This window comes from Apis mellifera, linkage group LG1 (assembly GCF_003254395.2).
Source record: "Apis mellifera strain DH4 linkage group LG1, Amel_HAv3.1, whole genome shotgun sequence".
Taxonomy (NCBI): Eukaryota; Metazoa; Arthropoda; class Insecta; order Hymenoptera; family Apidae; genus Apis; species Apis mellifera.
In genome coordinates, this window is record NC_037638.1 from 11,224,520 (window position 1) to 11,249,779 (window position 25,260).

General features: G+C 29.3%; 1 protein-coding gene and 1 long non-coding RNA gene across 9 annotated transcripts in view; one reads left to right on the forward strand and one right to left on the reverse strand.

Annotated features, from left to right (window-relative positions):
* LOC410724 (protein prickle) overlaps nt 1-25,260 on the reverse strand; it is an 89,249-nt gene that overhangs the window by 19,051 nt on the left and 44,938 nt on the right. The window contains exon 1 of one of the 6 annotated variants that reach the window (XM_006569610.3): nt 18,422-18,838. The exons of the other annotated variants lie outside the window; for them this stretch is intronic. Coding sequence (XP_006569673.2) covers nt 18,422-18,519 — 98 coding nt within the window. The 5' untranslated portion in view covers nt 18,520-18,838. Of the gene's footprint in view, nt 1-18,421; nt 18,839-25,260 lie in introns of those variants that run through there. 6 annotated transcript variants of the gene reach the window in all.
* LOC100578016 lies at nt 15,291-20,147 on the forward strand. 3 transcript variants are annotated; one of them, XR_120493.4, is made up of 5 exons: nt 16,214-16,655; nt 17,266-17,399; nt 17,461-17,628; nt 17,842-17,949; nt 18,319-20,147. It is a non-coding gene; the product is annotated as an uncharacterized LOC100578016 (long non-coding RNA). The 3 variants fall into 3 exon arrangements; XR_411576.3 differs by lacking the exon at nt 16,214-16,655 and adding an exon at nt 15,291-15,908 and having other exon boundaries at nt 17,266-17,628; XR_001705583.2 differs by having other exon boundaries at nt 16,216-16,655; nt 17,266-17,628.

Consider the following 25,260-nt stretch of genomic DNA (forward strand, 5'->3'; position numbering starts at 1 on the left):
AAGTTATTATTCATTAAATTATTTATTTATTCTACAAATAAAAGAAAAAAAATTCACTTACTGAACTTATTTAATCTTTAAGCACTCGCATTCAACTTTCATCCATTACTTTAATCTCTATTTATTAACGCTGAGACAGTTCCAGAGCATATGCATATAATTCTTCCGTGACATTAACACATGAATTTTGCGAGCGCGTCCACAATCATGTGACCGCGCGCGTGCGCTTTCTTTCCCGCGCTTATGCGATCGGCTCTCTCTCGTTTCCCACGAGCATTCTCCTGCTCATTACGACTTCCCGAGGCAGAGGTGCACACGGAACCACATCGGTTTCTCGAAAGGAACACCGACAACAACTCGACTCTCTACTACATTCCGTCAATAATAGTTGCTCGAATGCGGCCTGTTTCAATATTTGTAAATCCCGCCCCTCTCCTTTGCCTCTCTTATGTCGACACTCGACAGTTCTCGGCATGTCAGGATACAAACAAGGAGACTTCTTAACTGGGAAAGCTTGTTCAGAAAGAATGGAAAGTTAATCTGTTTCTTATGAAATTTCATTTTGAATTTTATTGGTTTGAGAATGGAACCAATAAGCTGAAATAGTATAACTAATAAAAACTTCTAATTTATAATATCATCATGTAAAATTTTATAAAGTATATTGTAATTCGTTTCAATTATTTTTATGTAACTATCTATATATTTTTTGTTATTCAAATATCACTTATAAACATTGCAAAAATCATAAAAAATAAACTTCATACCATATAATATAATTGTATTACATTCAATATGCTATTATTCCCATTTAAAGTATCGAATTCCAATTGAAATCACACCAATGTTCTAACCTCTATTTCAAGATTAATTGTAACTTGAATCATACACAGACACCATAAACAATTCGTACGCGAATAAAACTCGCACAAATTTCAAGATCTCGACACGATCGACAAGAACGAAAAAAGGAATTGTTAATGGAACTCGAGTTCCATCGGACGCAAGTGGAATCGGCCAGGAGGATAAGGAAATCCAGCCAAGGAAATTATGCAGATTGTAGGTTAGAATCCATCTGCTGATGGCTCGAACGGGGTATACTCGAAACTACGTGAGTTCATCCATGGTGCAGGACCAACTACCAATCAGTTCTGCCTGTCCGTTGCCTCCATTGGCGGAACGTTCGTCTTTCTGAGCTTTCGATATGTCTATCTTTGTCTTATGCATATATACGAAATGGAATAAGAGAATCGAGACGTTGGTGGAAGAAGCTTGATTATTTCCATGAAATTACGATCCTGTGAATGGAAATTATCTAAGAAGAAAGAGTGAAGAATTAAATTAATGAAATCGTGACGCGCGACTCGCGGTACGTGGCTACTGGAATTTTCAAATTGTTTTTTAATTTATGATCCAGGTTTTATAATCCAACTTTGAACTAATCCTTTGCGTTAGAAAAGACATCGTTAAAATTTCGTTAAAATTCTCGATAGTTGGCGAACTCTGACTGTTAAATTCTTTAGTGAATAGTTATGTAAAGAATGTTCGATAAAATTCCCTAGATAATTTGATATTTAATCAACTACGTTATTCAAGTACTAGAATATGTGATATTATAATCAGTTACATGTTATAAATGAACTTCATATATGAAATAAAATATAAAAGTTCATATATATATAAAATTTTTGTATTTAAAAAATTTTTTAAACATATTGCAATTGAATATATTTCTAGAAAAAAATTGTACATATTTTATAAAAAAGATTTTTAAAGATATTTTTTTTAAATTATTTAATATGTTCATATATTGATATAATTATTTTAAAACTATCTATGATAAATTATTTCTAAATTATTTTTCATAAACTCAATAATGATTTGATAAAATTTATTATTACAATAAATATTTTTATTATTATTATTTTATTATTAATTGCAGATTTATTGTAACTCTTCTGAATATTATTGATTCAAATATTATAGGTTAAATTATTCGTAAATTTAAGGAAATCAATATAATATCGCAATACATCGCGATCAAATGACAAAATGACAAAGCGGGATAAAAAAAAACTCAGAAAAGAGAGTAAGATTTCTGTATAGCGGCAGGATGATGAAAATTTGTGCCCAATGGACCTTGTCTTGGAACGTTGGATTATTTCTCTATTTTCATTCTTTGAAGACAGCTCTGAACTGCTCGCAATCCGGTTTACTTATCTTGTCTAATAAATATCGGGACATCTTATGAAAACTCCTGTCCAACCACACTGAAATCGTGAACCTCACAGATTTTGCTAGCTCAATTGCTTTTCATACTTTTACATAATGAATAGCTGTCACTGATCCGTTAAGAACTTCATGTTTAAGAGATTGTTACTTCTACTGACAAGTATTGATGATTAGCACGGCATAATTAAATAGCTCGAAACATATACATATTCTAATGAAGAACTCTTCGCTCATTTAAATGGAACTTAACCTACATTTACATTTACAAATTCCACTTTATTCTTAATAAAAATTTTAAAACTGTATACATATAAATCAAAGATTAATACTTAAACATCGAGAAAATAAAACAAATAAATTTTATTAGGTTTCTAGGATGAATAAATGAAAATTATAACCTCAAACATGATTTCGAGTCAATCATAAATTACTATTAAAAATTACTATTCAGAGAATTCCACTAAATTATAATATATTTTTATTTACCACTGATAGTTCTGCTGCTGAATTAAGAGGATTGGATCACGTATAACAAAAAGCTCGACAATAACAGCGCCAACCATTCGTCTTTTGACATATTTGAGAAATCGCGAGCGCGAGTATGCGCATCAGAGAAATCGGGAATTCAGGTAGTGGTCGGACGAGAAAAGGTAAGTGTGGTTTGGTTGCTCGCAGGAAAGGCTTAACAGGGAACGAACGAGTCGAGCAGAGCTGTAATTTAGAGAAAAACGTTCCCCAGGGCTGCGGGGCCCTACTTTTCGTGCTCACCGACCCGCCTACCTGGCCTCTATTACTGCGTTCGCTTCGGATAGCGAAGTGCAACACGAATTCGAACTGTTTTCGGTATAATACATTTCACTTCGACAGTTGTTTTTAAATAAAATGTTGAAAATCTTAATTTTTAATTTCTCTAAATTTTAATCATCATAGAAAATCAAATTACCTTATGTTTCGTATCTAAATAATTTTTTGTTTAAATACAGACTCTTTTATTTAATTAAATTTTTCTAACTGCAAGAAAATTTAGTGAAATAAAATAAAATATATATATTTCAATTTATTTTTTACTTGCACTCAATAGAAAAAAAATTTTTTAATATTATTTAGAAATATCTCTTTGGAACATAATATTAATTCACGATCAATTATACATTATTACTTCTTAGTATAATGATGAATTTCATTTTAATATTTTACATTAGAATCCAATGAGTATGTAAATAAAACATGCTTTTTATACGTATAATGTATAATTTTAAATTAAAGTCGTTAAATTGGGATTACAGGAGAGAAATAAAAAATCCATCTCTAGATCAGCAACAACCTGCACATCAGTGGAATTACCTATATACATATATGTTTCTTGCTTCCTCCCGATGCAACCTTTCTCCCCTTCACCCTTCTCCCTCTCTATATTCCACTGCTACACGTCATTTCTTTGGGTACGCACTTAAAGGCTCACATTCAAACTGCCTTTTGCTCGGAGATTCATCGCGGTAGCCTCGAATCGCATTTGCGACTGTCCTTGAAACTTTCTTCTTAGAAAAATCTTTATTCGTGAGCACGATTGCAACCACTACTTTGGAATAACTGGCAATCAGTTGGTCCGACTTCATGGAATTGTTTTTCGGATGAATACGAAAAAGTTAAAGGCAAAGAAAAATTCGATATTTTGTACATTTTTGTGATTTTCAATCTTACATGTTGCTATCTTAGATATCACTTTTTTTTATATGATAAATATTTTTTATACGATTTAAATTTTACAATCAATTATATATTGATTCAATTATTTTGCATAATATCAATTTTTTATTATTAAAAATAAAATTTTTAACATCAAATAACATCAAAAAAGCGGATATTTAGATTAAAATTTTCTAAAATTATTAATAAGAAAGATAATGAATTGTTAACACAGACAGATATGTTTTGATTTAAAATAATTTTCATGGATTTATTAAATAATGATATATAACAAGAATTTTGCCTATGTTTCATCGATACATGCTACTCACTAACTCGAACGAATGGATCGAGACGATAACCTCGAGACGTGTTTACGCCTGTCCTTGAGGGAATACTCTCTTCTCGTTTTCGTTTTTTTTTCGGATAAAAAATAAAAAAAACAGCCGAGCTATTCACGCACAGTATGATTGCATGTGTATAATTGAAATTACAGAGAGCAGGCTGATCGAGATCTATTTCAGAAACTGTCTCTTCGAATGGAAAATTAATAAATGATTCTTGATCATATTGTAAAATGGTTATGGTTATACTGGTAATCATAACCTCTAATATTTCGCGCGCATTTTTCAAAAACTTCAATTCCTCAGTCTAAGGATTTTATAAGGATTATTTCTAGTTTCAAATATCATCAGTCAAAAGTTCGATATTATATAAAATGAGATATCAGATATTGTATAGATGATTGCAAAATATTGGCAATATTATTAATAAAAGAATCATATGTAATAAAAGATAGCAGAAATAAAATTAAATGATGAAAAATGTGGAAAAAATTTATAAAATTTATTATTACATATGAATTAGGAAAATTAAAATTAATACTGTAACATAAATTATTTAATTATTAAAAAAGTATCAATATAATTTATATTGATTTATTAATTTTATAAATAAATATTAGTATTTTATGAATTATTATAATAATTTATAAAAACAAGAATTGAAATAAAACTCCATTTACATATTAAGCAGGTATAGGCAGAATTTGCAAATCTGTCCAATTGGATAAATATAAACCTGTTCTTGGCAAAAAAAAAAAAATGCAAAACAAATAGGATGATGATATTAAATTCTGTTTGCACTAGCGTGACACATTTGTCATTCGTATTGTCACCCACGCTATCCTTTTGAGATTACTATCAGAATGTGACTGATGTGTTTAGATCCAAGTTTTTGAATGCTAGTGATTAGTTAACATGCCATCTAAATAATTATTTATTATTCCATTCTGAAATGAACTGGCAAAAAAAAAAAAAAGAATCAAATAAAGGAGATAATTTTTTCTTTTCATTCAATTTCATTTAATTTTTTTTTATAATTGTTACATGAAAATTATTATTTTTTTATGAACTGTTAGAAACTTGATATAATAAACATCAACTTATATTGACTTTTGACTCATTTTATTTCAATTATGAGAAACTTATTATAATGAATAATAACAAATGATGAACATCAAATTAAGTTACATTTTTTTACAAATTTATTAAATAACTGCATATCATTAGAACTGTTTTTTTTTTATTTTCTTTCAGAATAGAATATGCATGCTTAGTCAGCTTTTTGAACATTTTAAAAATATTTATTATCACAAGATTAATTATACCATTGATTCTTTAAGTAATAATAAAATCATAAAATTGAATTGAATTATTTATTTTGATAGAAAGAAGAAAAAAAGAGATTTATAAATTATAGAAAAAAAAAATATATAATATTTATATAAGAATAAGATAATTTCCAACATTAATTCACATTATGAAATACTACTATTCTCAAGTCCATCTTTCCTATCTCAACTTAATAACAAAAATTCCACGAATTGTTTCATCATTCACCCATCATTTCTTCTTCTCCTCCTACCATCACATTCTAAATCAACTCTGTATTCTAGAACCACTTTGAATAAAAAAACATATCACAATCATAAAATATATCTCGCTTGACACATACGCTTCTCGTGAAACTTGCCTATAAGTCGTTTCGACACTCTATGGGGAAATGTCACAGGTGAAAAATACGAAAAAAAAAAAGGCAGTGCGCAGAGATGTAACCGTGAAGGTCTAAATTCGTCATAGAGACTATGACAGATTCTTGTTCGGTCGGTAGCCGGATAAAAAAAAAAGCGGGACGTTAGCAGTCGACGATGGCAGAGACGCGAGAGAAGACGCGAGAATGGGGTGCGAAAATGTCGAGACATCTGCTACCTCCCTGCCAGTGGAAATTATTAATCCCGTCAAAAGTACTAAATCATATTCCCCGCTGTTGCATGCCCGGTTGTCTAGGGAGGGAGAGGGATAGAGAAGGTGAAAGTGAAGAGTAGCTGCGACGGTGTACGTCGCCGATGACCTTGATTTAGGGTCGCAGAAACCCTTCCACAAAGATCGCGCCAGGTATTTATGACTCTCAGGAACTGGTTACCGTCGTGAACTCTGGTAGCATCTGCGGCTGAAAGGATTCTCCCTCGGGGGTGCAGGAAGAAATCGAAAATATTCATATTTCAACATGTCTAACGCTTCGCTGCTTGGGTTGTTCTTTTCTTTTTTTTGATTTAAACCAAGGATTATTGTGATTAAAACATGATTAAATCTGGAGGAAAGAATATTTGGTTTAATTTGGATATTGTGAAATAATATTAGATAAAATAGAATTAGGTAGTAGTAAAAAATACAATGTAGATACATAACTTCACTAAATGATTAAATCCAGCATTATATATGTAATGAAAATAAGAATTAGATAAATGGAATTTTAAACAAAAAAATAAATAATGTAATTAAAATGTTACACCCACTAATAAGCCCATTTCTGAATCATAGAATCTAATATTCTAAGTCTTATTATAGGTTAAGATTAAAAGAAGAGGTTATCTATCAAATTCTTACTTTCTTACTTTTTCATTTCATTTCATAATACTTATTTTTTACCCATTGTTCCTTTTCTATATGTCTATAACATTTAAAGATAACCTATAAAGTTTAAAAAATAGTAGACATTAAGCAAAATTTTTTAGCTTATCTTGTTCATCTTCTGTTTAAAAAAATATGGTATATAAAAGAAGTTTCTTCTTTACTTTAGATAAAGATATGCAGAGAAAATACGTTTATTCCTTAATAAATTTGTATAAATTTGCACACATCTCGTTCTGTAATGGAATTTCATCCATTATTTTGCATAACAAAAATATTTTAACCAAAATATATCTTTATGTATATTTTTCACTTAGCAGAAATTTCATTTTTCAATCTTCTAACGACATCTAGACGTGTGTTTCGCATTACATTTTTACGATTTGTTAATTGTGGCGGCATCTGTGTGATCGCAGCGCAAGTAAATAAACTCGCAACAAATTTAATTAAATGGAGAAACGCGTACAAATGTTGACTAAAAGAAAAAAAACTACGGGTCAAGAAGATTGAATTCCGGATACTTGAATGAATTTTAAATTAAATGAATACAGTGAATATATATCCACCAGTATTATGCTTAATTCTTATTCGGTTTAAACAGCTGTAATTACAGGTATTTCATAGAGGTGAGCAGAAGATTTATTAAGTTACCAAAGGAAGTCAAGTTTTCAGTAACTACATATTATCCTGGCAATAAACACGGATAAACTAAGTATCACGTTGCACATTCATTTGCGTTTAATAATCGATTTAATTGAATTGACAATTAAACGATATATCAAATGATCAAAGTAAAAAAGAAAAAAAATTAATGATATACTCCTCAAGTATAGAAGAAAAATGCTATTAAAATACTTTTTTTCTTTTTTACTTTATAAAATTCTTTGCAAAAAAAATATACATATAACATTGAAAATGTTAATTTTTTTTATTCATATTTTAGCAAGAAACTATTTATAAAATTCTAAATTTTTTTTTCATAATATATTTAAAAATCTACATTTGAATAAAAAAATCTTGAATAGTACAATTTTTTCTACGAAAACAGATCATCTTATAAATCTATGAACGAGAAAAATGCAAAAAAAAAAAATTAAAAAATTAATTTCTATCAATTTCAAATTGGATTTGTAAACCGGTCACGAACGAATTGTGAAGACTTAGTATCCCAAAAGATGGCAGAAACGGTCCATTTATGATTGGTATGATTCCCAGGATAGTCGTTTAACGAACGGACTAACGGGTAAATCCCCACCACTTGTGCGTATACACGATCCGGATGAATACCGAAGCCTGGGCCGGGAGGCACGTCTCGCTTAGCGAGCTTAATTCGTACGGTGAGATATATTAATTAACGATGGCTCGACTTGCAACCCAATTTAGAAACAAGCACCTTGTTTGCATACAAAGGAGCGTCATAGAGCGAGTTCGCACCCTCGATTCGACACCGATATAAATGGCGTTTGTTGGAAAGGACCACTATGTGAATGGCAAAAGCATGGTAGAATGGGGGAAACGAGCAGAATACTGGAAGAGTGTATATACATATATATATATATATATATGTATACTCAGGAGAAATACGTGAAAGAGAAAGAGAGATGAAATAAAAAGAAACAATTTGAAAGTGAAAAAGAAGAAAAAAATCAGAAATATAGAATTAAAAAAAAAGAAAGAAAATGGAGATAATAGTAATAAAAAGTAATGAAATAAAAGAAATGAAAAAAGAAAAGAGAGAAGTGAAAATTTCAACGAGAAACGAATAAAGACAAGGAAGTAAAAGAGAAATCAAAGGTAAAGGAAAAGATAGAGGACGTAAATATGGGAAGAGGAATACACTGAATGGAACTCGTTAAAACGCGTACCGAGTGTTTAAGAAAGACTCTTACTGTTGACTGCTGTACTTGAAGTGCACTTATCTACAGTTCTTGAGAGAGCATGCATGTGCAGAGTGCACTTCTTTGTTGCTGAGTCTGCATTTTCGTGCTCACAAATATCTTCACTTCCTAGTATCAGCAGACTTTCTGAATTTAATTAACAGTTTCAACGGATTATGTCGCGTTAATACTTTCCATCTTATTTAATTTCCCAAGTTATTTAATTTCTCACTGAAAATTTTTAATAAATTTATTTAAAATAAAAAAAAAATATTAAAATTGTATGGATTATCAATGAAATTGAAAATATACTAAAAACATGTAATGTATTAAAAACATTAAATTTGATTTTTTTTTGATATTATTTAAATATCTTTGATATTTCGATCGATAAATGTGCGAAAAAGCGAATCAAGACTCGGTCGATAAGATTGCACACTTGGAAATCGATAAATCGTAACCTAGTGATAAATTTCCAATTATTTCGGGAAAAAATATACGTTATGAAAATCAGATGAATATATAACATAAAAATCTTTATTACAAACCTTTTCTATAAAATAATTTGCATAATTTTTATTTATAAAAGTGAATATTAGCTACATCTATATCGTTACTTATGCATACACAGTATGGTGCAATGAAGACTTTGTTATAAAAAAATATATATACACATTTCTAAAAAGCATGCTTAATTTTTAAAAATTGATTTTTTTTTAGATTATTGAAAATTCTAATTGAAAAAATGCCCTTAAAAAATTATTGTCATAAATTAAGAATGAAATAATTAAAAGGATATTAAAAATTAATAAATTATTATCATTCAATAAAATTCTAATCAAAAATGAAAATATCATAATCGAATTGAAATTGAGAAGAAAACACATTTAAATTTCCATGTCAAACCAGTTGCATGTTAAAAGGAGTTACTTATCAACCGATCTGTTTCCTTTCGTTCAACTACAGAGGGGGTCTTATGTAGGGGGTCTTGGTATGAATTTATCATCTCATGAGATTATTATAAATTGAGATAAAATTTTCAAAAAATATTTAAACATTAGAGTACAAATTTGCAAAATCAATGAATTTCGTGAATATAAAAATATTTCTTTTTTTTTTTTACATATTATAATAAAAAAAATATATTTTATTAGTATATCTTGGATAATTACTTAATAGATTAAAATAATTAAAATAAAATTACAAATAGTTAATCAAAATCCCTTCACTGTTACTAAATAAAATAAAAAAATTGTCTGATTAGTCTATTAAATAGTAAATTCAAAGTATATTGCTGCGTGTCATAAGTAAGTACATAGTACATCAATTTAATTTCCTATATACCGAGATCGTACACGCGTCGGATTCCCGCGCAAAGGGGCGTGTTTAACTCAATTTTCACGTCGAAGGGGCACGCTTCGATTCAAACGCGACCTTCTTCAATTTATGGCTCGTTGTAGTCTCCCACAGGGCGAGGGGGATTTCCGCCATGGCCTTGGCTCAATTTCCGCTGAAGCTGCACCCTAAATTTCAGATAACACCACAACTTGTCCCCCGCGAATCCTGTCCACCATAGAATTTGCAAAATCACACGAATTTTTCTTTTTTTTTTTTTACATAAGATATGTATATGCTTCTTAAAATTAAAGAAGATAAATCGTATAAACAAAATCATAAATTAGATTTACAATAAAAATTTATTTCCCATAGATAGTTTCTTTCAAAATTACATTAAAAATCAAATCAAAATTTCTATCTTCATTTCTTTCATTATATCCATATTTAAATTCAAGATTAATTGATCACGTGACAATTATAGATTAATTATTCAAGAAATATACATGATATTATGCATATCGATAATCGATATAGTGTTTAATTTTATGAAAGTAGAAATTAAACCCGCGGTATTCTCGTATGCCTCGCCGTTATAATTTCGTTTACGCTCTCGGCGATTTCCAGTCTATCTGATCCATAATAGGGACGACGCCGCGCATTTAACTTATCACGTTCCACTATCTACCGGTGGCATACGCCTCGGTCAGAGCTTTCCGCCCCTCCAGACAACAAGCTTATATGCGTGCACCCGAAACGTAGAGAGATGGCAAAGCCCCTTAAATCAGCCGGTTGCCTGCCTCCGGCAATAGAATTTAGGCTGAAGCGTTATCGCGTAGAGGTGAGACTGGACCGGAGATAAGCCGGGCGCCCGTACACGACGAATTAACGGCGTGTAGAAGTGGAGGGGAAATCCACGTGGATAAATTGGTGGAGTGCGGGTATGAGGTGAAGCAATCGGATTTTTGAGAGGAATTTAGAAGAAAGAGGAAGAAAATATTTGAAGATTGTTTGACGTATAAAGTGTATTTGAGCATCCTTGAAAGATGAAGCACTTTTAATAAGTGAGATAACGTGATATAAAGCATCAAGTTTATTAGGGAAAGGGGGAATAAAACTGCTCTTTAATTATTCCTGAGATAATGTTTATCATATTCTGAGTAAAGTAATGAAACGATTAACCCTAAATACTTGAGAAAACAAGGATTATAAAGATTATTAAAAAATAATAAAAAATGAGCATTAAAATTCCAAATAAATTTCTCTATAAAAATATTATATGATGTGTTCTTATAAAGCATTTAAAATGTTTTCCATTAACTCATACAATATATCTTTCTTCATTATCAGCTGTATATTCATTTTTTAATACAAACTCCATTAACTTTATAAGTCTTTTTTTTATATTTTAACATAATACCTTTAACTAGAATAAAAGACCACGTATAATCAATAGTTCAGAGAGTTTAGGATCGAATGAATCTACTCACTGATCTCTTATCAAGAGACTGTATCCTAACACGTAAAGTTCATCCCTGATTTTTCAAAAAATTGTGGCCAGCTTGTCTTTCCCTTTTCGACCATCGAAAAACAGCTGCTTATGAGAGGATGTCTAAAACACGAGCCTTATATATAACGGAAGTGGTTCGACGACTCGATCGATCAAGTAGGAAAAAAGGAAAGAGAAAAATAGATATATATATATATATGTACAGCTAGTTTTATGGCACGGCGTGCAGATGGAGCCTTGGAATCTGCGAACCATAAAGACGACGGCTAACTTCAATTTACGATGAGAAAAGGGATACAGCCGACGCGGATCGTAAATCATTCGCTTCTCGATACTGCGGCCCGTTCACGAATCTGTAATCTTCTTTCGATTGATACAATGATCTCAGATTAAAGGGTTTGCAAAGCAGAGAAATTTAAGAAAAATAAATCACGATGATTTTTTTTCTCCACCTTTTTCTTTTTAATAAAACTAATTTGTAAATGTAGCAGTTTTGTTTCATTATGCGTAATTTTTCATTAAATTTAATCAATTCTTATATTTGAAGATTTTAAATGAAAATTATTAAATGGAATATGTAACGAAAAATATTGAATTATAATATGATTAACAGTTTATATAATTTTCTAAATCTTTGGAATTAAAAAAAGAAGCATGGATTTAGAGTTTGGCTCATCAATATGTTCCATTATATCCGTCGTTATTAAAATCTACAAGATGAAAGGGAAGATCTGCGAAACAAAAGCTTGGACAAAGAACGGAGGAAAGATGACAATAAATCCAGATTTAATAGAGAGTACTCGTGTGAACTTTCTTCTATATATATATATATACATATATATAGAATGTTCGTAGTCCGGTAACTCCAAGACCTGACGTCGGCATATTGCATTATCGCTCAACTTATGGGATCCCATATTCAATATGATATTGCAAGGGCCGAGAAAAAGACCAGAGGGATCGTGCGAGAAGCATATTTCAAAAATAAGAAGAGTTTGGCTGATCCAGATTCGTATTTTAAGAGAAATGACACGGAATATAGAAAGTAAAAGAAGGTTAAAATATGCAAAGAATGGTTTGAGAAAGGAATAAATTATATCATTTGAAATAATGATAAAATTTAATATATGCTAGAGAAATGTAAGCTTAAAAATTTTTAAATAATTTAAAAATAAGATAATATAAGATATACAAGAACTTATTACTTATTTAAATAATATATGTATTTATATATATATATATATATAAGTTTTAGATTATTACTTTTCACAAAAAGTTAAACTAATTTAACTTTAATTATTAGAAATTCATAAATACTATTAATTATTATTGAATATTACATCACAAAAGTGCTAATATTTATCTCTCAATATCCCATCATGTCATATTTTATACGTTCCCCATGGAAAATACAAATCCCAGAAAATCTGTCAAATTAGTCCACTTTCAAAATCACCCTTATCGTTTTTTATTACCCGAATACATATCACGTCTCCTTCCATTTTCCAGTGGACAAAGCAATTAACAATATCCCCATAACCATTTATTTAAGCGATGCAAAGGATATCTTGAAATCCAGTTTCACAAATATAATTATTATTCTTATATTCTTATATTTTTATGTGAAGATCATATGATTATTATTTATAATTTTTATAATAATAAAATGGAGAATTCAACTTTTAAAAATAAAATTTTTTTAATTAAAATTCCAATTTTTAAAAAATAATTAAAATTATTAAATATATGTATACATAATCCACATATAATATAATATATCAAATATTAATATTAATATTTTCTTTTTTACTTGAACCAGCCATCACAAATTTCCCCTACAATTTCACAACTCACCACCACCTTTCCCCAATCACAAATCAGGCCCCCAAACAATACAATACAATACCCTAAACCATCTCTCATTCCTCTTCATCCATGAAACCCTCAACAAGAAGAAACCAATAGCAGAGTTTTTCCACGTTCTATCATTACCCAAAGTGTTCATTCCACAAAGACATCCACTTCCCCTTCTCAAAGACACGGGGGACTGAGGGGTATGCGGTTTACGGGGGGGGGGGGGGGTCCTCTCGCGCTTATGGTCAACGCGCTTGCTATAATAAAACTATTCCTTGCTGCAACTCGCAAGGCGCCAAAGGCAAGTGTGGTGGAAGGAATGGAGGCAGAGGAGGCGGATCCCACGGGATATAAATGCCGGCGGGGTGTTTCTTTGGACCGTGGCCGGCTTCGTAGATTCAATCACGACCCTTCCTATACCGACCGACCTCACACGGCTCGAATACCAAACAGACCTTTCGTCTATGGTATTAGAGCGTCCCGGCGTCTTTGATCGTGACACGAATTCTCTTCAGAATTCACCTTTCTTCGGTTCTACGCTCCCTACGTACCGGTAACACGTCCGCGCGTCTAACCTATATAGTCTATTGCCAGAGAGGAGTGGGGATAGCGTTTCAAGCAAAACTTGATGAAGGACGCCATTATGGTCGACAACTAGCAGCAAGAAACGATAACGCAATAATCGTAAAGAGATAGTAGTAAGAATGGGGAGAGTGTATTGAAGATATAAAATTAAGTTACGGCCAGCTATTGAGAATTAACGATTTCCCCGCAATCTTTATTCGACGGTATTTTAAGATTGTTTATCCTGAATCTCGCGTTCCCGCGTTTTTCGTTTAATGTTTGATCTCTTGCCGCGGCGACAGAGGGAGCCATATGGATCTTCGATAAAACAGAAAGGATATTAACTATAAAAAACGTAGCTTTAAACTGTTGAAAATAAATAAAAACTACCTGATTAACAATTACTGATTATATAAAATCATTAAAAAAAAGAAAAGAAACATTCACATATATTCTTATATATATTCTTTTTTATAAATATTTCGAAAATTAAAATTGATTATATATAATTATAAAAATTATTCAAAATATTAATTTCTATAATTTCAAAATCACTGAAATAACTTTTGCAATTTTTTCAAAATTATTATAAAAAGAACGTGAAATAATAAAGATATAAATTTAAACAAATGCATCTTAATCAACTTCATCATTTTCAATATATAATCTATATTCTTTGAAATTGAAAACATCAATAGAAACTAATCTTATTGTTTCGTTAAATGCATCCCTATTCTTCATCATAATATAAATTCTCCCTTTCTTTGTTCTATCAAGTCTCGTGGTAACTATCATCTTGAAATCAAGCTTTCATTCCTGAATCGAGCTTCATCGTGGTCGACATCGTTTCCATCAGACAAATATCTCAGACAAATAGAAAGCGGATCTTTGTTCTCGGAAGCCTAGAAAGCCAACTACTCGCGTACAATCTGCACCTGCAGCCCGGCAACCCAACGTACATGGTTGTCGACTGGTACGATTGGTTGCCGACATTAAGCTGCGCCGGAAAATGGGTGTACATATACAGCAAGCTAGTGTTGCAATGTACAAGATGATTCAAAATATACGTTTACTTGAAAAATTATTAATTTTAAAAATTTATATTCATTTATGTATTTTACTAATTATTAATTTTTACATTTTTTTTTAGATTCATTCAATTTTTTATTATTTTGTGATAAACCCAATTATTTTTGAGATAAAATTAAATTTTCTATCTTCACATTAATGAAAAAGTGCATTGATAAAATAAAATATTCACAAGTTTATTCAATTATAATTTTAGAAAATTCAAAAATCCCTAAAAGCAATTATCAACAATTCCCTATATCATGATTTAGGGATAAATCACGATGCCACACACAGATTTTTTGGAAACTATTTTCCCTTTTAAATGATTCAAACTTTTCCATCAAAATTCTATCGTCTACCTATAAAAACCCAATATAACTGAAGACTACGAAAAGTCACTAAGCCTAACCGTGAACCAACTCGTCCCTGTAGAATCGTTTTATTGCCGAATCGCGACGTGTTTCCTAGCTTGGATCGTCTCGTCCGATCATTTTTCTCAAGTAGACGTCCCCTTGGAAGCATCGTCCACGATCATCCCCTTGTTCCCTTGGCCAAGTACTTGGTATTCAGACGACGACATGCCATCGAAACTCGAGCAGCCTCTGCAAGAACGAATCTTCGACATGGCTTCGGGAAAATTGTTCATCTTGTTCGGTTTGCAGCTTCTCTGACTTTGTCTTTCTCATTCTCAAACATTGAAAGAAAATAAATTAGAAGAAAAGAAAAAAAGTGTACACATCGATTCGTGGAAATATATTTCCAAGTATAATTTTGTTAAGAAATTTTATGAAGAGCTGAAAGTTTGAGGTTAGTTTCATGTTTTTGAAATTATTTTGTATAATAGAATGGAAATTTTGATGAAAAGTTTATATAATATAAAAATATCAATTATTAAAAGATTATATGAACTAATACAGAAACTTTTTAAAAAAACCAACATCAAAGATCAATTATTTTCATATTCATTTAATGAACATGAATATCAGAATCGACTTTTATTCTAAATGTAATCATATAATTCATATTACTCATTTTTTTCAATTCTTACATACATACATATATATATATATATATATATATATATCTAAAATCCTCATAAACCATTCTAAAATGTTATATAAAATAAAATACCTTCAAATTCATATTAATTCATTATGAGAATTACCATATTCCCTTTGTTTCTCCGTTTCGTCCTGAAAACAGCCTCTTAATTTAAGACAAAATTAATATTAAGCGTAATTGCGAGAGTAGGATTTCACTCTTAGGACCAGAGTAAAACACATTATATCAAACCGGAGCAAAATACGTCCAATGTACGCGAATGAGACATTAATTTGCCATACGAAGGATTATGGCTACGCTTTATCTTCCCGTTAATCCTGATTTAGAGATTCTGCTACGTACGCCACCTAACCTATTCGTCGGGAATTAAGATGCTGGAAATACGAGTTGCTTTGTCGTTTTGACATAGCTTATGTCAAACTTGGAGATTAACTTTTGTTGTTTCTTTTTTGTGTTTCCTATCCAGTTGGTGATTGATGATGAAAAAAACAAGTAAAATAGATATTATGTGTTATATCGGATATAATAAAGCTTGAATATGAAAAATTTCTGTATGATTGAAGTTTTTTTTAGTAAAAGTTATGATAGTTATATAGGTTATGTAAATAGTATGTAGCTAGAGTAGATAATTTTATTCTAATTTTTATTTTTACATTAAAAATTGATAGTTTGAAGAGTAATATAACTATATTATGTTATTATACACATATTATGTTATTAAAAATGTAAACAAATAACTATAGAATAATAAGAATATTAAAATGTTTTAAAAGTGATGAAAAATAGGTTATACGTAAGATATGAGAAAAATTTTAATATTTATAAATATAATTTTCTTCATTAAAATTGAAGTTAATGCATAAAATGTATTTCTAAAATAGATTTTAAATCTGATCTATAGTTATTGTTCTTTTTTTTTAAATTCATGAATTTTCAAATTACAACTAAGATTTAAAATTAAACATCTTTCACACTTCTCAGTTATTTATAAACAACAAACCCCTTTAATTTATTTCATTTCACTTCAAATCCAATTTTTCAATTTTATTACTTTTCTCTTCTTTAGCAAGCTGATGCAAATCTATGAGAACTTTTGTTATAGCTTCCTGATGCATTTCGTACGGCGGGAATGTTGACACAAAATGATAGAAAGGATGTTTGCCAGACTCGTGAAGGGTTAACCAAGTTGATAAGGGTAAAGTAATTGATACTGACGCTAAAACGTCTGACCGTGAAGTAAGTACAAACGGAATATCCGGCGGAATTATAGGATTATATTAATACGCTCGTTTCACAGAGCCATAGTCGCTATTTGCAGTTACCACGCGCTTCTTCGATACCCTGCGTGTAAATTCATTCATTAGGGATTTGTAGATCTTCGAAGACTATTAAAGGGTGGCCAATCTAAATTGGCTAAATTATAAAATGAATTTTAATTAAATTGTTAATACAATTAATAATCCAAGTAAGTTCTCTTAATTTTGAATGAAATTGTCTTTTCATTTGAATATAAATTAATCAAAATACAATTTTTAATTTTATTGCAATTTAAAATGTAATTGGATAATATTTATAAATTTTTTAATTATTCTAAATAAAAATACTTTATGATATTTTAAAAATTTTAATTATAATTGCTCAAAGTTTTTAAGAAAATGTAAATATAATTATTTTTTAGGAATTCAGAAGGGTGTCACTATGTCTAACAAGTGTAAATGACGGCTGAATACGACCCTGTGCACGCGAACAAAAGAATGAATTCTTAAGGGTGAACAAAGCATTTAAAGTGAGCATATATAACGAGACTGGAGAAATTATTCATTATGTGATTATTTTAAGAATCGTTACAAAAAATACTTAAAAATACATTACATATATTTCTATCAAATCAATCAATTATTCTAATTCATAATTAGATTTTAAAAAAATTTAACAAAATAAAATTTAAAGAAAAATGTAAATAGATTTTTTATAGATAATTTCCAAGATATATAACATTAAACTCTATTACATATATATCAGATTTTAAAAAATAAAAATTGAATCATTAAGTTGAAATTAATATAAAAAAAAATTTCTAAAGTCTCAAAATTATTTTCATCACTATTCTTATTAAAACAAACAAGTACTAACCATGCATTAAACTCCTTTTTAGGAAACTTCAAAACTCCATAATCAAACAACTACTTTCAAAGGAATATGTGATATCAAAGATTCCCATCGTAGAATCTATATATCCAGAATGGAAAAAAAATTACCTGATATTCGCGAATCCTATTCGAGAATGATGTACATTGATCATGTGCCATCTGACGCGTTCGCCAGTATAAAATTGCGTGTGAGATAAACGTCTCATTCTTCCACGATCCACGATACTTAAAACATTTGAACTTTATTCCATACAATGGGATACTAGAAAACACTATACAAGTAAACGATTCCATGATCGCCGCGTAGCGGCGAATTATCGTTCACATCCTTTCCCCAAGACGTAAATCCTAATATCGAATCGAGGCAGGTTGTTTGCCATTTTCTCTTCTTGTTTAACTTTCTTACTAATTTTATTCTCTTTGTCTATAAGTGTTTGAAACGAGGTTGAAATGATATTCTTTTGTAGAAGAGTATAATTTTCTTAAAAAATATCCACAAAATATTGCACTATAATGCTTTTAATTTATTTTCTTTGTTGATAATATTTATATATATATTAGACATATATATCTACATAATACTTGCAAAATGAAGATAAAAAACAAGAATTATTAGAAACAAATAAGAAAATTAAACTTTTAATGAAAAGAATCTGAGAATATATTGTTACTCCTATTTTTAACAATTAAACATAATTTCTCTCATATTATGCATATAATTCTTCCTTTAGATAAATAAATTTTCAAATTATTCAAATCATTCAAATGTTAGATTTTGTTTTGCTCATGCACTCAAATCTATAAACACTTATTTTCCCATCGAAATAAAATAATTTCAATTAATTCTATCAATCCTTCTCCAAAAATTAAAATTCAAAAGAATCATCCTTTCGCCTCGTTTCAACAACAATTCAAACTCTTCCTCCGCCAAACTCCAATATTTTCTCGTATACTCGAAGTTCGTTCATTGAGAAATTCAACAGACGAAATCTCCGAAACATCCTCGTCCACTGTATATCATTCATGAACACCCCCTTCATCCTTGAACGCGAGAACCATAAGCGAAAAAACGATTAGAAAGCAAAAAATGGCAAACAACACGAAGGAATGGTTAGAATTATTTCGTTAGCACGAGGCACGAGGATCAGGCGAACGGGTGAGCGTCGTGCGAAACACTAAGGACACTGTATAGCGGGGTGCCTGAGTATGGGGGCGCGCCCCTTCGCGCACAGGGCCCCCTCAAGCGGCGTGCATCAGACTACATTCGATACGTTGTCCACGAGGGGTTCCCCCGTCGACCCATCGTGGCCCTATGACTAATAAGAAGCCTGGCAGACACTGTCACACGAATCCAAGTATCCCGTGTTAAACGATGCAAAACTTTGTGGCTTCGGGAGGTTGATCGAGGACGTGTAAGGGTGAATCGATAAATAAGTTAGTAGCACCCTATTCTAATTCTTTTTTTTTTTTTTAGCAACATATCATCTTATTCTTTTTATATTATTGATTATTTAGAGAAGTTTTCTTGATTTTAAAATATATCAAAAATATATTATCAATATTTTGAATAATTTTTTTTCTATAGATATTTAAAGTCAGTCGCAAAGAAATCTTATAGAGAAATTCTTCTTAAATTTTGATTTTTCAGAAAATAAAATCGATCTCCAATGTTTAAATTTTTCATTGCATTATAATTCATTAAAAATAAAGAAATTAACGAAGTTCTATTCTATATATTATCGATGATGTAGTTACAATTCTTGAACATGTATCAATTATTTTTATTTTTTAAGAATAAATCAAAAAGTGAAAAGAAGAAAAAAAGAAACTCGAACACGAATATCAGAATTTTCTTTTTTTTTTTTTTTTTCCTTCAACCCCTAATATTCCCCGATCGTTTTTCATCGATGCGGAATCTCGGTCTATAACGTTCATCCACGACACTCACCCCTATCGTTTCAGAGACAATCTCTCTCGTCTCGAATCGAATCGCGAGCATCTATCGTTCGATGTCGTTCTCTCCTGAGTGTCGTTACCTAAACCGAATACGCAACGCGAATTTCGATTACCGTTTTGCATATACCGGATCGCGACACATGGGACACTTTCTTCCTCGGGAGAAAATTTGATGTACGCGTTCCAGCCCCTTGTTCGGTGGTTTCGGGCGAAGATGATGTACATTTTCGCATCTGGCGTGCATTTTTGATAAAAATGTGATCGCACCTTATACACAGAATGTTAATATACACGTGAAATATATTATCTTTTGAAGGGTCGATTCTGGGGACGAAAAAGAAAAATTTTCAATGTATAATAAATAAGTCTTATTCATTTATTATTTTTGTGTATTAATTTTTGTTTTTGTTTCAGTTTCAAAAATCAATTCTAGAAAAATATTTCAATATCTGTATATATATTGGGATATAAGAAACTTATTTAATAATACAATTAAAGTATAATTGATTAATTAGATCAAAGTGTTAGAAGAATTAATAAATTTTTTTTATTTATTAAACATATCATTTTTTCACTTTGAAAAAATATTTAATAAATTTTAATTATCTTTATCATGTTCATTACCTATTGTCTATTCATGTTTTCATTATTAACAATTAATTTATGCTAAAATTTCAATGTAATAATTTTACTAGGTTTTTTTTATCTTTTTTTTTAATTAAAATATTTTAATATCTGTATATATATTGGGAAGAAACTTATTTAATAATATAATTAAAGTATAATTGATTAATTAGATCAAAGTGTTAGAAGAATTAATAAATTATTTTTTTTATTTATTAAACATATAATTTTTTTACTTTGAAAAAATATTTAATAAATTTTAATTATCTTTATCATGTTCATTTACCTATTGTCTATTCCTTTTCATTATTAATAATTAATTTATGCTAAAATTTCAATGTAATAATTTTAATAGGTTTTTTTATCTTTTTTTTTCCATTTGAAAAGTTAAAAAAGAGAAAGGCGAGAAATTCTTGACTAAGCAAATGCTTAGATAAATCAATAACCAACTTTTTTTTCGAACCCACAAAAATTGCCCCCGTAATTCTGCCCACCAATGTCGAAATACAAGCGATGTTATCGAGGAGAACCGACGAGCGTTTTACCGGTGGTGATCAGATAACACTTGCAAACAACGAAAGAAAAAAGATCGTGCTAAATCAGCAATTTCCTGATTTCATTCGTGTTAAAAGCTTTCATTATATTTTTATGCAAAAGCTTGTGTAATTGATAATAATCTCGATTAAAAAAATTATTGATTAAATATAATTCTACAATAATTTAATTTTGCAAAACAAAAAAATAATGAGAATGAATGTTATATATTTAACCTTCAACTTATACAAATTTATATTATTAAATTATTGATATTATTATATATAGCAAATAGATATTATGAAATATGAAATATTATTGTTTATAAATAAAAATAATCTAAATTATATATAAGTTATTTTTTTTTTCAAAGAGTAGAGCATACTATTGAATGAATTAAATCAAATCATACAAATCATTTCACACAATTAAAAGTCTATTAAATAATTTCATGATAATTATAAGCAAGAAAGCTATAATAAGAATAAATTGAAAATTACCTGGGTTCTTTTTTATCAAAACGAAAACTAAAATCGTAAAACTTTTCTTTTTTATTCTTCCTTCTTGCCAACGAATGTGTTATCTGTACGCATTAAATGCGAGGATTATTGTTCTTATCATTTGATTGTATGGTAAACGGTAGGGAAGATAAACACACACAGAAGAAATTCGTTCTCACTGGTGGTGATACATGTACCATGTGTGCACGCGACATCCCCCCCACGCACTTTTACAACCCTTGAAACGGTTAAGGCGGTATTTTCACCGCGTGCACCGCCTGCAACACGAATACGCTTACAATTTAAGATTATGAACATCAAGTTTTGGCGAAAAGAATGAATAAAAGGAAGTGGAAGAGGGGTAAAAAGATATAAGTATTTAAATAAATAATAAATGAATGAGTGGTTGCTAGATAGGATCAATAAATTAAAGAAATGAAGTTTTTCATAGATTAATGAGAAATCATTAAATCATTAGTAAAATAAATAAATAAATAGATGAACAAGTAAGAAAAATATATCTAAATGGATATATAAATCAATAATAAATAAGTGTAATAAGAAATAAGAAAATGAATAATGTATAAATGAAACTAAAAATAAATAATTATACAAAATAAAATGACTAAACAAATTAATTTTTGAATAAAAGAATGATTGGATAAATAATGAATGAATATATATGTATGATAAATGAATGACATGAAGAATCATACAATCAATGAAGAATTATACAAATGAATTAAATCACCAGTAGATAAATGAAAATGTAGATATAAATGAGTCAATTATTGATGGCATTAAACAGTATAAAAAAATTATACAGAGAAAGAAAAAAAGGAAGAAAAAGAATATAACAAAAAAATTATTTCTTATAAATATAAAGAGAAGAAAATAGAATATTGATTGTAAAAGTTTAACAAACTCAGAAAAGTGGTAGAGATATTAGAAACATGATGGAAATGTGATTATCAGAAAAACAAAGGAAAAATACAAAGAAGAAGTAATAAGGATTGGAATCTGATAGTCGCAGATGAACATGTCACGTTGAAATGGGTAGACAGAAGAAAAATCGTATCAAATATTTACTCTGATGTGCAAAGGTGTCCTAGAAGAAAATCGAGAAATCAAGAGAAACTTGGCTCTAGTGACAACGAAATCTGACAGGGAATCGTAATCCTTCGAGTACACGTCCCTCTCGTTTTTCTTTATGCCTCGTGGCACATTTTTCTGACGGAAAAATAGGGACATTTCAGTACAAGTAGGATGGATTTATTATCCGATTCCGTATTATTTTTTATATAGAATGTATTTAAATATAATCAAAATTTAAAATAATACAATTTACCTCACAATATATCTTTTAATTATTTCTTTTAACATTTTCTTTTAATTATTCCTAAAAATAAAATAATATTAAATTGTAAAACGTTTCATTACAATTAATGTTCTGGAAACAAAGATTAAATAAAATGTTAAACGAAGATAATACTAAAAAAAAGCTTTATAGCTTAACTTTCTTCATTATAATATTAACTTTAAGACTAGTAACAGTAAACTTTAGTAATAGTAAGTTAAGTATTCTCTTCTTTACTTCTTCTTGGTTGAATTCAGTAAACATTCTCTTTAATACTACGCCATTCACAATCCCTCAATAAATATATAATTTTTCAGTCTTAAAATTGCAAGTTTATATGAATCTTTCCTTACTTTTCCTTTCAAATTGAAAATATACCCTTAAAAATGAATAAAATTAATTTCTTTGAATTAATTATATATTAACTATATATTAATTATTATCTTTAATAACAATAATTCATAATTCAATTGTTATAATCAATATTATAAAAATATTAATTATATAGTTGTTATAGTAGCACTAAAAAAAGAAATAAAAATAAAAAAGATTGATCAAATTTTTTCTTCTAAAAAAGTAAATCCATTAAAATAATATTTAATATAAGTTCACAGTTAAAAAATCAATGCTCAATGCAACAACAAATTCTCCTTCTTCACTATGCATCAATTCATCTCAAGGTTTTCTACTCAAGTACGAACAACATTTCACGATTGGCTGGCAAGTTACGAGGATAAGAGAAAGTCTTATACGAGAAGCGACTTGAAAATATAGCAGTTGTCGCGCAAGAAAATTCCAAATGAAAAAGGAACTCCTGTCGAGTTGAAAATCTTTTAAAAATATCCAACGGTAGAGACGAATGGCACAGCATGGTTAGATGACCGAAATAGAAATTCGAACTGGGCGATGTGATGATATTCCTACCATTTTAACTCTTTCTGCTTACTCTCTTCTTCTGATTCAAGCTAAGACTACAAAGGATATCTTTCGATTGTTTTGAAAACTGAATCTATCGTTATGACAACTGTATAATTTTAACCACGTCATGAAAATAACATCACAGCTTCTTTTTAAACGCTGACATTTGATGGAAATCTTGAGAAAGACTATTTTAAAATCAACTAACAAATCTGAAAATTTATGATATTTAATGTATATTTAAATATTTTTTTATTCCAGTGAAATATCAAATTATTTATTTTAATTACTTAATTATTATATTATATTTTGTTAAATAATATTTAGTTCCTCAAGTAAACTTAAATGATGGTCTTTAAAAAATGATTCTTAATTTAAGAATCTTTGAAAAACATTTTTAAAAAATTTTCAGATTCAATTGTTTTATACATTTTTTTACAAATATTTTGATAGTATTCTTCCATAAAATTTTGTGAATTTTTTTACAATTAATTTATATAAGATTAAAATTATTCTACTATATAAAACATTTATTATAAAACTATGTAATTTCAAAAATCATCACACCTTTTTATTAATAATAATTATTTAAAAAAATATGAGCATATGAATCATCAATAAGTGTAATTTATCAAATATTTAATCTATCCAACAAATTAGGTATTTTATCCATAAATTCTTAATCCTATATAAACAATACTAAGGGTACGAAATCTCAGTATGAGTCATATAATCCATATGACATCAGAATTCATTTGCTTTGTTTAACCTTCTATCATTAGTAATTGGATCTCTCGTATTTGTCAATCGTAAAAGATCTTCGATAACGAATCGTGCAATTTTCGCTACCCTTAATCACTTTATCCTTCCCTTCACTTAATTTTAATAATGTTCTAGTTAAATATTTGATATCATATATTTAAGATGACTTTAACGCCATTTAGAATTATTGTCCTTTGTTTCGAATTTTTTCACACATGTATTTGTATTTGTTCAGTTGTTCAATTATTTTGTTTCAAATAATATCTCGAAAAATAATGCCGAACAACAATTATCTA